Source organism: Anser anser, assembly GCF_964211835.1.
Source record: "Anser anser genome assembly, chromosome: Z".
NCBI lineage: Eukaryota > Metazoa > Chordata > Aves > Anseriformes > Anatidae > Anser > Anser anser.
Window position 1 is genome coordinate 8,635,998 of NC_139723.1, and position 16,236 is coordinate 8,652,233.

General features: G+C 42.0%; 2 protein-coding genes across 4 annotated transcripts in view; one reads left to right on the top strand and one right to left on the bottom strand.

The window, feature by feature from the left end:
* The window catches only part of ACOT12 (acyl-CoA thioesterase 12), a 34,404-nt gene extending 28,296 nt beyond the window's left edge, over positions 1 to 6,108 (top strand). For both annotated transcript variants that reach the window (XM_083817191.1, XM_083817190.1), the window contains 4 exons: positions 959 to 1,092; positions 2,986 to 3,114; positions 4,382 to 4,508; positions 5,418 to 6,108. In XM_083817191.1, the coding sequence (XP_083673317.1) occupies positions 959 to 1,092; positions 2,986 to 3,114; positions 4,382 to 4,508; positions 5,418 to 5,552 (525 nt within the window). In that variant the 3' untranslated portion in view covers positions 5,553 to 6,108. The remainder of the gene's footprint in view (positions 1 to 958; positions 1,093 to 2,985; positions 3,115 to 4,381; positions 4,509 to 5,417) is intronic.
* Positions 6,109 to 8,600: 2,492 nt separating this feature from the next.
* Positions 8,601 to 15,836, bottom strand: ZCCHC9 (zinc finger CCHC-type containing 9). 2 transcript variants are annotated; one of them, XM_083817201.1, is made up of 6 exons: positions 15,406 to 15,836; positions 14,626 to 14,776; positions 14,257 to 14,349; positions 12,883 to 12,951; positions 12,671 to 12,756; positions 8,601 to 10,582 (listed from the first exon to the last, which is right to left on the bottom strand). In XM_083817201.1, exons 1-6 carry the CDS (start codon positions 15,718 to 15,720, stop codon positions 10,547 to 10,549), a joined length of 750 nt encoding a protein of 249 aa, XP_083673327.1. In that variant the 5' UTR covers positions 15,721 to 15,836; the 3' UTR covers positions 8,601 to 10,546. The 2 variants fall into 2 exon arrangements, with proteins under 2 accessions (XP_083673327.1, XP_083673328.1); XM_083817202.1 differs by lacking the exon at positions 12,671 to 12,756.
* Positions 15,837 to 16,236: the final 400 nt, after the last annotated feature.

Genomic DNA, 16,236 nt, shown 5'->3' on the forward strand with positions numbered 1-16,236 from the left:
TCCTTATCCACTGGATGGTCCACCCTTCAAATCCATATTTCTCCAAATTAGAGATTAGGATGTCGTATGGAACCATGTCAAAAAAAACACTCCAGCTTGCTGCTGCTCACCAGTGCCCCAATCCAGTGAATTCTACTCTGAAGTTTACAATTTCTGAAAAGCTTTAAGTAACCATCACCACTCCACCAGAAAAACCTACCTAAAAGAAGTTTCTTCCATTCCTTCCTAAAAATTGTATGTTATCTTCTCTTACTCTCCTGTATTTATGCCTTATTATTGTAACTCAGCCTGACTCAAGGGACTAGTTAGAAAATGGTAGAATTCTGGATCAGTACTTGCCTACGTTTAAAAAGTCTAATCACCCGTTACTGGTCGTGATGCCAAATTCACAGAAGTGTTGCATGAGGTCCCGAGGTTGTCCCCTTAGCTTTTGGACTGTAAGGAGTCCAAAATTCACCTCTGTGAGGAGACTTTCTATATATAGCAAGGCCAAGAAGAAGCTTTTTCCTTCATTGCTAAGTGTATCTGCTGTTGTGTATGAAAGCGATGCCAGCTTACATGGTCCTGACAAAAGAAAAATGCACTGAAATAACTCTGTTTTTTTCTAAGGCACCTGCAGTACTTAGGGTATTTATAGACTATATCCAAAAAGTGTGAAAAAGGGGTTTGGATATGGCCTTTTGATCAGTCATTCCCACTTAGAAGGTAATTCAGTTAGCCCTAACCTGATGCAATTAGAACTGTGTGATCTCACTATGCTACCAGTATATTTGATTTTGTGTTGTGCTGTATTTTAATGTAAAACTAGTCTTGAATACTTATCTGCCTTTCATCTGTCAGATACAGTTTCATATGTAGTTGAGAAAATCTGCTTAAGTCCTAAATGTGTAACATTTAAAAGTGCTAAAATATTTATAGCAGTCACCCTTTGGTTTTAATATGTTGTTCACTTTTCCAGATAAAAATATGGACTCATGAGGAGCGTGATGTCTTGTCACTCAAAGTAGAAATGCAAGTGAAGATACCATCACATGTAGCTTTCTCCCTTTTGTCTGACTTCACATGCCGTCAACAATGGGACAAACATTTCTTGTAAGAACTTACCTTTATTTAAGACTATTCTAATCCACTGACAACTAACCTTTTCCGAGACAAATATTTTTTGAGATGTTGACACTTTTCCACCTAATTAAGAAGAAATTGCTGTACGGAGCTGACATTAAAGGTTCATTAGTCAAAGTATAGATTGTTTTTTTCCCTCAAAAATAAAATAAAATAATTTCTCAATAGGGTTGCCCTGGACTGTCAAAAGAGATGTGACAGGGGTTACCCTATACTAAAACGAACAAAATTCCATGCCTAAACCTATGTTTCTTAAAAGGGTTAACTTGAGTAGGTTGTGTATAACTTGAGGTGGAAAAATGGTGAACGCTGTCTGTAAGAAGTAAGGCAAAGCTGTGGACTCATTCATGTTTGTGCTGTTTAGGATGCTGATGCTCAGCTTCACCATACAGTCAAAGTGAGAAATCAAGAAATGGGGATCTTCAAAATTCACTTTTTAAGAAAAATTACATCTTATAAAGTGTGTCTAAATTGGAATGGGTTTCAGACTAGCTGTAAAAGGCGTTTTTAATCTACCTTACATGGTGTAGAATAATGACTAGAGACAAGGGAATTGATATGATACCAGTTTGATTAGGTGAATATTTTCCTGACATAGAAGCTTTTTCTACTAGTTATTCTGTCCTGAAAGATTTTTATTAGAAAGTAAGAGGAGACCTAAGAATATTTAAGAATCAACATCATCTTCTGCATTTATGGCTTAAAAAAAAAAGAAATCTGAAGAAATGTTACGTTGCTTTTCCATATCTAAAGCCAAAACCTCAGATTTCTTATGACTACCATGAAGCCCAATTTACTAGTCAAAATGGAATACAAATTCAGCAGTGTTTATTGCTAAGGCAGTAGAAGCTGAAGTGAAATTAGTTACTGCCAGTGCAAAGGATAACACTGAGGTTTTTTTCAGTATTGAAAACTAAGAGAGAGTGATCAGTACTTCCAAGAGAGTGAAAGAGTATGTCCTACCGGGTGGCACCTTTTGAACACAGCAGAACACAACCTTGAATAAAATTTTGCTAATATTTTCTGACTATTGCACCTTTGGTATGTCAGATGGACAATGTTTGGTCAAACAGCAGGTATTATGTCATGCAAGCTAATGTCATTCCAAGTAGAAATGGGTAGTATATGAGAAGCTTTTTAGACTTTGTTCCAACACCCTGCAGCACTTCTGAACAATTTTGTGGGATATAGATGTGGTGTCAGATGAGGCATTGCAGAAAAACTCAGGTTTTCACTCCTTATTCCTCTCTTAAGTTTGCTGCCTGTTGTGGTTTAACTGGGCAGGCAGCTCTGCACCACACAGCCGTTTGCCCGCTCCCCTCCCCTGCCTCCACAGTGGGATGGGGGAGAGAACTGGAAAAAAAAAAAAAAAAAAGGTAAAACTCGGGTGTTGAGACACAGTTTAATAGGACAGAGAAGGAAGGGAAAATAATAATAACGATAAAAGAACGTACAAAGCAAGTGCACCGTGCATTTGCTCACTACTCACTGAACAATGCCCAGCCAGAGCCCGGGCAGTGTCCTCCCACCACCCCTGGCCAACTCTTCCCCAGTGTTATTGTCCCACATGATGGCACATGGTAAGGGACATCCCTTTGGCTAGTTGGGGCCAGCTGTCCTGGCTGCGTCCCCTCCCAGCTCCTTGGGCACCCCCAGACTCCTTGTTGGCAGTGCAGTGTGAGGAGCTGAAAAGTCCTGAAAGAAAATAAACCGTATGTCTGCTGACACAACCAGGACACTGCCTCTGCAGGAAGACCATGTGCTGAATTTCAGGCTGGAATATATGTTGGTACTGTGCTTTTCATAAGAGATGCTCTTGCATATGACAGGTCCAGCATGTGTGTGTATTAAATGTATTTACAGAACTTGTGAGGTCCTACAGGCTGTGAACGAAGATGAGAAGATATATTATGTTACGTCTCCACCCATGACTGGCCATAAACCCCGGGACTTTGTGATTCTTGTGTCTCAAAGGCAACCTTGTAAGCCCAGGTGAGCATACAATTTCAAGCTGAACTGTAAGTGCTTTGGAGCCACAGTTTTGATTACTGCTGACCTCTATCATACCTGTTGTTTGGTGACAAAAATGTCATTTATTTTTTTAAGACATTGGATTAGTAGTTGATTTAAAATATCTGTTGATGCCTTAGTCTGCACAACCAGAATTATTTTGCAAAGGGAAGAAGCAATGAAGTGAATTGAGAGCATCATAGACTTAGAGCATAGTCCAGTGTTGCTTCTTTGATAGTGACTCTTCAGGAACGATCCATCCTAAGAGAAAACAGGTCAGAATTCCAAACAGAAAATTTGGAAAAAAACATATCCTGGAGGCTCTGTCAATGTGCTAAAGCCCATGATTAGGAGTTTCTTTAAGAGACTTTGTTCCTATTTAATGTAATCCTGGAGAATTTTTTCTCAATGAAATGTTTGGCCTTTCTTGAAACCTCAGTGTGATGCATTTATTTTATCAGTAAACATTGCTGCTGAACATGGTTTAAAAATTCAGGTGATTGGTTTAACGTACATTGATTTTTCTTTTTCATTAGGTTTCCTTTTGTTCTTGCATAATGAAACATGGATAAATGGGACCATTTGGTCTATTTTGTGCTTATCATTCTTTATTACCACTTTATTTTCTTGTATTTAGTAATTCTTTATGTTAACAGAACATTGCTTGTAAATAGTGTTCTGTACCATGCTTTTTTCCCCCCTACATCTGGGAGTTTACCTTTGCTGGGGCCATACTCCACATGCCCTTAGTAAGGGTTGCTCCTAGGCCCTGTTCCTGTGAACTTGGTTCCTGGAGAGCAGAATAAATGAAGAAAAAAAAAAGAAAACGAAAAAGAAAAAAGAAAAAGAAAAAAAAAGAAAAAGAAACAGAAAAAGAAACAGAAACAGAAACAGAAAAAGAAAAAGAAAAAGAAAAAGAAAAAGAAAAAGAAAAAGAAAAAGAAAAAGAAAAAGAAAAAGAAAAAAAAAAAAAGGGGGTGTTGTACATGGGTGGTGGTTCTGTGGCTTTACACAGAAGTCTTCTTGATTGGAGTCTGTGACAAAGCCTTAATGAGATGCAAGAGAACTGAGCCTTTTAATAAGCCTTTAAAATACAGGATCTTGTTTGCCTTTGTATAAAAATGACGTCTTTGGTATAGCTATTCATGCTTCTCAAAGAAAAAATTCATACTCTATATTTTTAGCCCTTTACATGCATTTTTTATTATCTTGTTGAAAAAAATGTTTGATTCCTCCCCTTGCACTGCAGTGAACCCTATGTAGTAGCTGTAAAGTCAGTTACCCTCACGTCTAAGCCGCCTTCTCCAGAATACTGCAGAAGTGAAATCCTTTGTGCAGGATTCCAGATCTACAGTGACAGCGACAGCTCCTGTACGGTGAGTAGCTCTTCAGGCCTCAGCCGTGCCTTCCTTCCTGTGGCATTACATGTGCATATAATCTCATTTGCGCTGGCAGTCTAGAACAGCAGAAACACAACAAAATAAATGAGTCGGTTTCCCCAGACTTCAGTTTGGTTATCAAAGATGTTCTTTATTCCACAAAGTGAAATTTGTTTTGCTCACCTTTGGCCAATCTGAAAGTTAGGAATGAAGTTAAACGCAGCACTGAAGAAGGACTGGGACTTTTGGAGGGTAGTTCAATCAGTCCTAAAATAAGCTTCTAGAAGGCATGGTGTCTTTCAGTGCCTGTCTGCCTTCAGAGGAATCCCAAGGAATTAGTTCAGATTAAATGCTTGGTTTTATATATCAGAAATTATGCAATCTGAACCCCATTCCTGGACGAATGGCAGTGTCCCTCTCTTCTATACTTTTCCATGGGAAAGATACAACGTTTTAATTTAAGAAAATGGGTGTCTGAAAACAGCATCTGTCAGTGGCTGGGATTCTTTTTTTCAGACAACAGCTTTGTTCATAAAGCACATCTATAGGAGTCGGACCCAGTGATACTTGTGGGGCCCTTCCAACTTCGAACATTGTATGATTCTACAATTCTGTGATGCAGTTTACAAGTTAGGCAGTGTTTCCTGCTGCATTGCTGTGTACATTCACCTATATGCTTGAGGCCCTGCCAGTAGTGAGGACAGACACTAAGATCCTCAAAGGATTATAAAAAAAGACATGTTGTTTTTGCTAATTCGTGCCTTCAGTTTCCACTGCCTAAAAGCACTATGCACTTCTGTTCTCCTCCATAAAAACTTGGATACTCATCTAGGGTCTGAAAAAAAATGACTAACTATTGCAGTCCATAGGGTTTTTATTTTTTTATTTATTTTTTTATTTAAACAGGTGTGTTACTTCAATCAAATGACATCAGGTGTTATGCCCTACTTAGCTGCAAATCTTACTGGTTCATCAAACTCCATTGAAGACACTGCTTTGGAGTGTATAAAGTTCTTGAAGCACAAAGGCAGCAAGTGCTGAAGTTAAAAGCAAATTTCCGGACAGTACTAAAGATTATCAAGCAATACTGGTTAAAATTCTTGCATGTGTGTTGATCATCCTTCTACATCTTAATTACTTTGGGTCATGCAGCTGATACTGGGCTTGAACCAGAGGATATCTAGCACGAGGATTTTGTATGAAATTAAGATGAGGCCTTATGCTCTAAATTATCTTTTAATCTAAAAGAGATTTAAGGCACAGAGTCTGCACTTGAATGCATTAATGAATTTTGATTGACCCAACAGAACTTAGAACTGCAGTTTATAAGACCATTTCAATTTCATTATTATACTGTTGTATTGAACCTAGTGGCACTCAGTCAGTTTTAAATCAGTAAACTTTCATCTGTCTAATTTGCAGAGAACTGGTACTACTAAGTAGCTTATCCAGTGCTCTGGCCTCTTTGTCTAGGTTCTTGCACATGCATTGTATGTAAATCTATTATACCCTAAATGAAGTTAGTGTTTGCTAATATTTATGTGTCAATGCTTGTAGCTTATCTGTGATTTTCAATAAATTATTGCTTTTCAGGTTACACATCAATCATAATTTTTATTACACTCTCTCTGGAAGGGCTTCAGACCTGGCTCCAGACAGACTGGTTTGTGGTGATGATAGGGGGCTGTTGGTCTCCTACCCAAGTGCTGCGACCCCCGCTTCTACACCAGACTGTTCTGCTGGCAGCAAATTAACATAGAGCAAGAAGAGTCTTGGATACATTCCCTCATACATAAAAAGGGAGAAGTTTCAGAGGTTTTATTGTGGTGTGTCTGTTGTTTTCTGTTGTTTTTTTTCCCTCTCAAAAGGCCCTTGTTCAAAAAGCATGCAAGATCACCTGCAGTTAAATCGTAACATGAATGGAGGGGTGGGTTAAGAGGATCAAAGCATGTGAACTGTAGCTGTGCCATTTCTCTCTCTGAAGTCTCATAATTGGTAGAATGAGAGCTCTAAGCATCTCATCCAGGTCCCACTTAAGTAAATTACATCTTCAGTTTAACCTATAACCAAATCGAAGCTTTTTTTGGTGATTTGTGGGTTACAATATACCTGCAAATTGTGCATGACATCGACCACATGCACCACAAGAGGCACCTGCTCTTGCCCTGGAAGCCCTTATGTGTATTAGCACAGTCAGCTGGCCTCTGGTTGGGGCATTTCACCTGGGTACAGTGTTGCACTGAAACAAAGAGCGAGCAAAATTAGGACGTCTTCTGTATCTTGTGGTGATGCCGGCCACTATACGCCCTACAACACAGAGAAATGTTTGCACTAGTAATAGAAAAATCAAACTGGGGCATGATCTTTGGCTCTGAAGATGACCCTTTGGATACAGATCCTTATTTTGGATCATGATTTTTACCACATGGGTAAGATGCATCTAGCAAGTGAGGACTGCAGGCTCAGGGCAGCCCCTTCCACAGCACAAACAGTGTCGAGGCCTGAGCAGGGCAGGCTTCCTTCCTCCTCCTGGGGTGGCTGGTAAGGGGAGGGTCGTCACCTGTGTGAGCTGCGCAGCTCTGCGCTCTCTCAGATGTTTGCTGTGTGCAGACGGTAGCGGACAGAAGCCCTCGAGCAGGCAGGCAGGTAAGTCTTTGTGGTTCCAATTTTTAGCAAACAGAGACACCTAATGTTCAGCTCTGCGTATGTGCAGGGAATATATTCCCTGAATAAAGCTTCTGGGGAGAGCCCAACCTCAGCCCATGCCCAGCACTGAGTGACCTGTGCAGCAGCTCATAACCTGCCTTTAGAGACACCTACACACTGAACTCAGCTGTTGGGCCACCACAAGGGCTGTCTGGAGAACATTATTTAGCAATTTGGAAACAAGTGTTTTGCTGAGATCATTCCAGCCTCATGCCTGCTCATCTGACAGCGAGACCTTAGCCACTGTAGTGCTGAGCACTGCACACTTGGGCTTCTTTCTGCATGCAGCCACACATCTTTCTTTAGGTGTGTGTGGGGTTAGTGTCTGGTCACATAGCCCAAGCATTATGTACCAACCTCTCTGCAACTGAGATGAGATCCAGGTTTCTAGCAGAACAACTTTTCCTTAAACTGTTTGCCTAACTTTAAAATTTAGTAGAACAATACATCTTTATACACAAGTGCTTTAACAGTAACTGCTCACATAGCTAGCTGCCATCTAGCTACACAAGCTTTTGTGAAATGAAATGAAGAGATTTGTAGGTGTGTTTAACAACTTGTGTTGTCCAGCAGTTACTGACGATTGCTAACCTGTGCAGCTGTTTTACAGCAGAGCACAAGAATTTCAGCACCTCATTTTGTGTTCCATCTACGAATTCAAGAATTCAAAGGTTAATCCACAACTTCGTGCATGGTATTCTATGCCACAACTGTCCCTTTTGCCTTCCTGGTGTTAGCAGTCCCTCTAGCCAAGCAAAAGTCACTGATCAGTTGTGCGAATTTTCTTTTCTTCCCCCAGGATCCATGCAGTACCTGATACAACCTTGCAGCCCCTCAAAGGGACGCTTCTGCCTCAGCCTGCAGTAGAGCAGCCAGGTGACCAAGTCTTACTTGGAACCACAGACCTGGAGCAGCCACTGCCTCGGGAAGAAAGGCTCCACTTTGAAACCCCAACTCACACACCACAGCGTTGTCTACAGCAGCAGGACTGTCAAAGTGCATGGCTTCAAGTTTGTGGTGGTGGAAGAACACACAATCCGAATCATCCAGGTTGGAAAAGACCTTCAGGATCATCAAGTCATGCTACAACATTAAGGAGATTTCAAACACAGAAAATAATCTAAAATGGTGAGGTTTTAAAAAATATTTACGTATTCATATACTAGAAAGGAAAACACCTTTTAAGCTGGAATGTCTGTTGCAGCTTTGAGCTTCAATCAAGGTTAATTAAAACTTGGTAATTAATCCTTCATTTCATCCAATTCCACCCCTCTTGCCCATTTAAGTGGGTGCTATGATTATTATAAATTGAGTATGCTTACACTGTTATCTGCCATTCAATCCACAGCAGAACCGGGAAACCTAGAATAAGACCTCTACCTATGGTATTCTTTACCAGCATTTTATTTAAAAAAACAGTGCATATACAAAACACGTATTGAGACAATTAAATTCCTGGTGTTTTTGTTTTTGCTTTAAGAAACATAAATTCCAAAGCCATAGCTTCAGTGCCTGGTGCTAAGCATCTCGAAACCCAGAGCTGAGCTCAGGTTTGTTGTTACCTTCACATTCTCGACAGGGCACTGTATGGGCTGTTAGGACATTTATTTAAAGGATAAATTAATTCTTTAGAAGCAGCAGCTGTATCACCATCTAGCTTTCCCTCAAAGACTGTTGCTGATCACTATATAATGCAAGCTGAAGTTGTTAGAAGGCACTTTTAAGACTTGTGGAGCACCGAAGTGCCGCATTTGTCCTGGGGCAGCACTGCAGAAGTGCAGCATGAGGAAGCCCAGTGGTGCCAGCGCTTGAGGCCACACCTGCACAGGGAAGGAGCACTGCACGGAGATCCCAAACGGCACCTGCCAGTGCTGCGACAGGACACTGCTTCACAATGAAAAGCAGCATGTTGAGATGAGCTTGGGGTTAATTTCTCATCTTAGATAATTTGACACAAGTAAAAGTCTATCACTCTTGACTGCACAGGATGAATCTGGAGAGTATTTTGAGAGCTGCTGCAGGCACTCCATTCTCAATTGGCTTGAGTGACTTTTGTAACACCAGTTTTCCAAGTGCAGGCTGCAGCCTCCATTTAAAAATAAATAAAACTGCCATTAAGCAGGCATGTTTAAATAAAGAATAAAACCCAAAGGGACAGAAATACTGAAGAACAAGATTTCTGAGCGCTTTCTCTAAAAAAGTAAACAAACTAGGGAAGCTGCTCATTTGCTCTCCAGCTATTTTCAGGTGTATTTCATGATGGGTATCAGAGGAAGGGCATAATTCAGCTGGTTAGTGCAGAAGTGCTCAGATAATTAAACATGCATCAACTATCAGATCAACGTACATACACCCTGAGCTGATCTACCACACACAAAAGGAATTGCACCCCTAAGCTCTCCAGCCAGAAGGCAGGACTCACACAGCTCTGTAGGGCTTTCCTGATAACTCTGCCGTAAGACAGGTCAGGTGTGTACATTCAGAGCACAGAATCACTCTTTTTGAAGGCAAACCAAGCTAGAACCCAAAAAGAGTTGTTTAGAAAATACCCACAATCGCTTTCAGAGAAATCACAGAATCACAGAATTGAAGGGGTTGGAAGGGACCTCGAAAGATCATCGGGTCCAACCCCCTGCCAAAGCAGGTTCCTTAGAGCGGGCTGCCCAGGCAGGCGTCCAGACGGGCCTTGAATATCTCCAGAGAGGGAGACTCCACAACCTCCCTGGGCAGCCTGTTCCAGTGCTCCGTCACCCTCACCGCGAAGTTCTTTCGCATGTTGGTGCAGAAACTCTCAAGATCAGCACAACTGTATTCATATCCAACAACAGCAATACTCTTGAGTTAACCCTACTGACCAGGTGGATCCACTGGTCATAAACCTGCGTGATACAGTGCACATAACCTGTGCGGTTATTGCACCAGATTTATGTTATGAGAGGAAACCAATTTCTCTCCTCAGAGTTCCCTCTTCAGAGAGCTAGCCATGGGAGGGAATGTGAATCAGACAGAAAGCTGTATTTCTGCAAAAATATATAAAAATGAAATACCCGCTTGCTGCATTTCTGATGTCCCCAGCTTTTCAGTAAGCTAGATGAGTCTGGGAGGCAAACTGAAAAAATCAGGGACACAACTGTAGCAACAACAGTCCGCTTGACTTTCTGGAACTTGCAGTTCAGTCCACTCTACACAGTCACTACTCTGAAGTGCAGCAGTGCGCTGGATCTGTGGCTTAGCATCCAACACAGGCCTTCAGAAATTAACAACCTTAGGTAGTTTCGCTTTGGGTTTTTGCAGCTTTGGTGTTTCTGTAACTTCTTCATAATCAGCACTCATTCCAGTGGCCCATCGCCCAACCGTAACCTGATCTGTAGAGTAAGAGACAAGAGGTTACAGAAAGGCTAAGCAATATCATCAGATCAAACTTTCACATTTGAGGAAGATTTGGCCCACAAGGGCCTGTCAGTTTACTTCTGGGTCTGAAGCTAACTCCTTTACACAACTCTTCTTGTTTTAAATTTGTGTTTTGTAAACTCCATTTCTTCACCCACACCAATTTTCCACATTCAGAAATCATCAGAAAGCATTTTTTACTATTTGACTGTCCAAAGAAACATTCAGAGAGTATGCAGAAGATACATTCTCTCTACTCTAAGTCCTAATTACTCATGCAATGAAGATATCAGGATATGTCAGGCACCCCTGGATAAAAAGGAAAGATCTTGAAGAAACCATGCTTGAAGAGGCACAATAGAAGAGAATTTACTCATCTTACATCCCTGCATATAATAAACACCATCCTTTTGCCATTTAAATGATATTTTTGAGCAGTTAAGTTCCCTGTCCTAGAGAAAACGCTGGTAACCAACCCATTTCTTTTCTGAATGACTACCTGAGAGCTACAAACCAAATCACACCAAGAATATCATGTGGTTAAATCAATGTTTACTTGGATTAACTTCTGTATATTAGAGTAGCTCAAATAATTCCACTTGAACAAACAATACACTTCGGTGCCTCAGCTTCCTCGCCAGCTATCGGTTACCTTTCTGTAATTTATCTGAAAGTACTCTGCATGGCACAAACTGCTTGTAAAGAATACTACAATTCTTACCCATGATGTCCCAGTTCAAATTAATTCAGCCATTTTAAACCAGCAATACCAGTTTTGAAACATCAGTGGAAAGCCTAATACATCCCAATGGAAATTAAACAGCATCTGTTGGTCTTCATTACGGACATAAAGCTTCTCAAAAAAAAAAAAAAAAACCAACAGTTCTCCTTCACATGTAACTCCAGTGCCAGAGAGCAAAAAGAATTGCAGCTTTTTTTTTTACCTTGTCTGGAATACGACAGTGGCTTTACAAATTAGCACTTGTTAGTTCCCATTAACTGTCTCACATACCCATTCAGGCCTCGACATGCTAACCTCACCTGACAGGCCTGTTACATCTTCTGCAGTGGAGGGGTTGGACCAAGCAAGTTTAGTGACCGCACCTCCCAAGCAAAGAGAAGCTCCTGCAGGTTGTTTTCCTGCCTCCCTGCGTACCAGCTCTGTGCCCTTTCAGCTGATCAGCGCTGCCAGCGCAAGGCTGCCATGCAGTGCTAACAGCTGGCTCAGCTTTGTGCAGTGCCACTTCCCACAAATGTTTCTTTTCTCCTACTGCACCCGTACAGGTTTTCAGTTTATGAAAAGGACTATGAACACAAAAATAGTTTGCTGTGTGCAGAACCCCAGCAAGGGTGATGTTATAGTCTTTCAGCATTTGTCTGAATGGGAGTTAAAAAAACAATCAATCTGCTATGGTTGTTAAGTTTGGTGGAAAATTTAATTTTCGTATCAGAAACTTCTGTGACCAGTTAAGACTCAATCTCACTTCTTCTGAACTATTATACCAGCACACATCTATAATGCAACATACGGTCTCTCATACAACGCCTACACTACCACATATACTTTAGCTGGTCTTTTGTATCTGATCCTGAAGATACCTGTCATCTCCATAAATATTTCTCACAAATTACACAAAAGTTCATGATACATTATTAAACCAACAGTTCTGTAAGCCGTTCAAACAAAGCAGAAAAAAAAATGTTTCATCACTCCAACAACAGCGTCATTCTTCAAATCCTTGTTTGTCGGTTTTGCCTTCCTTAGCATAGTTTTTTTTGGAATAAAAGATACATAAAGTAAGTATACATACGTATGGCAGTATGTGAGCAGATTCTTCCTACCTCTGATAATTTAGGAAAAAGAAATGCCATTAGTCCATAACCTGATCAGCAAATTGTACTTCCCTTTTAATATATTCATTAATAAAAGTATTACATTATGAAACATGTATTGATGAACTCAGTGCAAGCTGATTTGCCAGGAGGTAAAAAAAAAAAAAAAAAAAATTATCAGTGAAAAAGGGAAGTGGTTTACTCACAGTACTTTCTATCAATGGCCTTACCTGAAGGGAGGACTCAGGTAAAACCATATCTTTTATTAAAAGAGCTAAGCTCATCAGCCAGGCAGATTTATGAAGCGTTTTTCCACCTGCATAGGTAAATCAAAGAACATGTAAAGAAGCCGCTAATCGGCTGGTGAATCCAGCAGGACAGACCTCCAGTCTTGTCTGACTACCCTGTCGTGTACAATTCTATACAGCCCCCTGCATCTCACCTAAGTTCTTGTTCTCCGGACAGTCTTTTCTAAAGTGTTCCACAGAACCGCAGAGTTTGCAGCAGCCCCCTGTTACAAGAGAGAGAAAGTTGTTACCCATCTGGAAAAAAAAATAATTAACAAACCCACTCTTACATGTCTATTGAAAAGTCTTGCTTTGCTTTTCCATAGTGACAACCCATGAATAAGACAAAGATACATCCCTACAGACAGGTCAGCACTCCTACACACAATAACGTGGCACTGTGGAGCTGATGAGCAAACAGCTTTAGGAGCCTGCTCGCACAGCTTCTTCAGACTGTCGGTCTCTGACAGAGAGACACATCCATCTGCAATAGCACTGCTCTGTGAATCACCAAATACTACAAATTCCACGCACCATGCTTGGAATACTTCTGATTACTTTTTTAGCTCTTTTTTAGACGGAAAAACCTAATTCTCCTGAAATTCAATTATTCCAAGGAACTTCTGAAAGTAACAGGAGCTCCAGGGCAGTACCTAACCCAACTGCAGATACTGAGCTATAAAATATGTAAGTTACTTTTAATGCCTTCAAAGATGCTTTTCTTCCAATCCAACTGTATTGTAAAATCACCCTTAAGGGTCTGCAAGACTTCAAATCTGTACTGGGAGACTCCAGCAAACAGAGCGCTATTTGCTAGTGCCAACAAAAAAAACAACAGGCAGAGCAGAATCTAAATGAATCTTCAAACCTAGATGATGTTTCTCATTAAAGACACGTAAAATGATGATGTGAGAGCCCTTTGCTATGAACAAGCCTCAGCTGTTAGGACACCGGGCTGCTGGGTGGTCAAGCAGCATACACACGACATACATTTCTAAGACTATCTTGAAGCCACAACCTGTTTTTAAACTCTTAATTTTTCTTTAATCTTTTACAACGTCACCTCCTACATACATGAAACAAATGACTCCCAGGTGTAAGTACAACAGATCTTGCTTTGTGTGAACACCTGTTTTTACAGCGTTAAGCTGTAAAGGTTATAAAATCCCTTTTCAGACCAACAGAATGTTTTTACTACATACTTAGGTGTATTTACATTTAAATACTCATTGACTACATACACACAGGATACTATGGTTTCTTTGTTTCTCTTGAAACTGCAAGCACAAGCAAGTTCTCATACTTTGCACTTCACCTCCTTGTTTAACAAAAAGCTTCTGACCAAAATAGAAATCCCTAGATAATGAATATTAACACTGAATTCCCCAGAATTGATCTGCTCTCACCAAGAGTAAAAGACATTTGGAAATTCCTTTCAGTAATATCCTCATTAATTTGCAATGTGACTTTGCTCTGTGTCAGGTAAGAAGGAAAAATGCATTTTGTTTGCAGTAAATTTCTGCACTCACCTTCAGCATACAATCCTTTGGGATTATCTGGACATGACCTTGACAGATGCCCCATCTCACCACAGATGAAACATTTTGCATATGGAAATGCCCCTGCAAAATTCCAAAGTTTATGATACAAGTTAAAAACTTCGTAGAGTCACAGTCAACTCTGAAAACATCACAATTACAATATTATACCATAATATAATATTATACTACAACAGAAACACTACGCTGTTAAGTAGCGTTATTTTAATGTTGTATTCCTTTAAACATATTAACCTACGTTTTCAGAACAGTTAAGTTGCTAAAACAGAAACCTTGTATTACAGTGGTCAGAAAACTCACGCCAAAGTACTCTGAGAAACATAAATTTCTGAACCATACCAGCAGCTGGATCTATCTTTGCCTTGCATTTGCTGATGTCATGTTCTGTGGATCCACACCGGTAACAGATCCCTGTACCCATATCTTGACTTTCAAGCACCGCTGGGCAATCAGCAACACCGTGGCCAGGTTCCCTACAGTGGAAACACACCTTTGAAAATAAAAATTGCATTTTTGTAAACATGTCACAGAGCAAAACAGCACTTACAGGTGGCTTTATGAAAGAGATCACTTGGTGTTAATATCTGATTATCGCTTATATCCCCCAGATTTTCTCTAGGCCACGATTTTTCTTGGCTGAAACTTTCTTAGTACTATTGAATGCAACTCTCCAGTGCTGACATTTGAGGTTACTCTAATATGAAAAAGTTTGTCAGAGGGCTCAGAGAATCCCAGCCTAACGAGGCTTCTACGCTTTTTAGAAGGCAAGTGTATCAACAGATCATCTCACTGCAGAAACACGGTTAAGACACGAGATGCTGCAGCATGTCACAAACTAACTAGCAGATGCCTGTCACTAAGCAAGATTAGTATTGGTTATTATTATTTTTTACTGGTGATTGTTTATTGATTATTATTTTATTTATTAAATTATTATTATTTATTGGTGGTTATTATCGATTATTATTTTTTCCTTCACCAGAAACACACAGGGAAATTCTGCGCCACGTGTATTCACTCACTGACCACCGAGCTCCCTAGATGAGTGACGATTCACGGGGCACCACCACACACAGACAGCCACAGCAGGGCTCCGTGCTCCCCCCCCCCCCGCCTCACCATGGCGTTCCTCCTCGCCTCCTGCCGCCTCAGCCGCCGGCCCTCCCGCCGCAGAGCCTTCCTCACAGCCGCGGCCGCCTCCTCCTCGTCCTCCTGCTGCTGCTGCTGCTCCTCGCCCTCCGCCGCCCCGCCGCCCGCCGCCTTCCTGAGGTGGGCAGCGAACCCGTTGACGTCGCGGTCCGCGTACTCCTTCCTCCTCCTCCTCTTCCTCGCCGGCACCACTGCGCCGCGGGGCGCCGCCGCCATCTCCTCCCAGGGGGTGGCCGGCAGCGCCTTGCCCCCCTCGGCGGCGGCCTTGCGGGCCCAGCGCGTCATGGCGGGTGGCGCGCGGGGGCTGTCGCCGTTGCGGTTGGGACGTTACAGCCGTTACAGCCGTTACAGCCGTTACAGCCGTTGGTGCGCAACCCCCACCCTCCGCGCGGCCGGACGGAAGCGCTGTACCGTCCCGGCGGGGCGGGGCGCGATGTCGTGTCCGCCCGCCGGCAGCGCGAGGTGCTGAGGGCCCGCCGCCATGTTGGGGGGGGGGGGAACACCGAGTGATCCGCAGGGGCAGTTTCGTGTTTGTAGCTAAGGGGCGTATGGGGCACAGAGGGGCACAATCGCCTCCCTCGCCCTGCTGGCCACCCCTCTGTTGATGCAGCCGGCCTTCTGGGCTGCAAGCGCGCACTGCTGGCTCATGTCGAGCTTTTCACCCGCCAGAACCCCCAAGTCCTTCTCCGCAGGACTGCCCTCAATGAGTTCTTCTCCCAGTCTGTGCTCAGGTCTGCAATTGCCCCAACCCAGGTACAGCACCTTGCACTAGGACTTGTTGAACCTCATTCAGTTCACGTG

What these genes read in the sequence shown, in the direction of transcription:
- ZCCHC9 (XM_083817201.1), bottom strand. Translation starts at nt 15,720, where the DNA reads ATGACGCGCTGGGCCCGCAAGGCCGCCGCCGAGGGGGGCAAGGCGCTG. An exon ending in AGGCGAGGAGGAACGCCATG is followed by an intron (nt 14,777 to 15,405) that starts GTGAGGCGGGGG and finishes TTATTTTCAAAG; the next exon opens with GTGTGTTTCCACTGTAGGGA. An exon ending in AAAGATAGATCCAGCTGCTG is followed by an intron (nt 14,350 to 14,625) that starts GTATGGTTCAGA and finishes GGAATTTTGCAG; the next exon opens with GGGCATTTCCATATGCAAAA.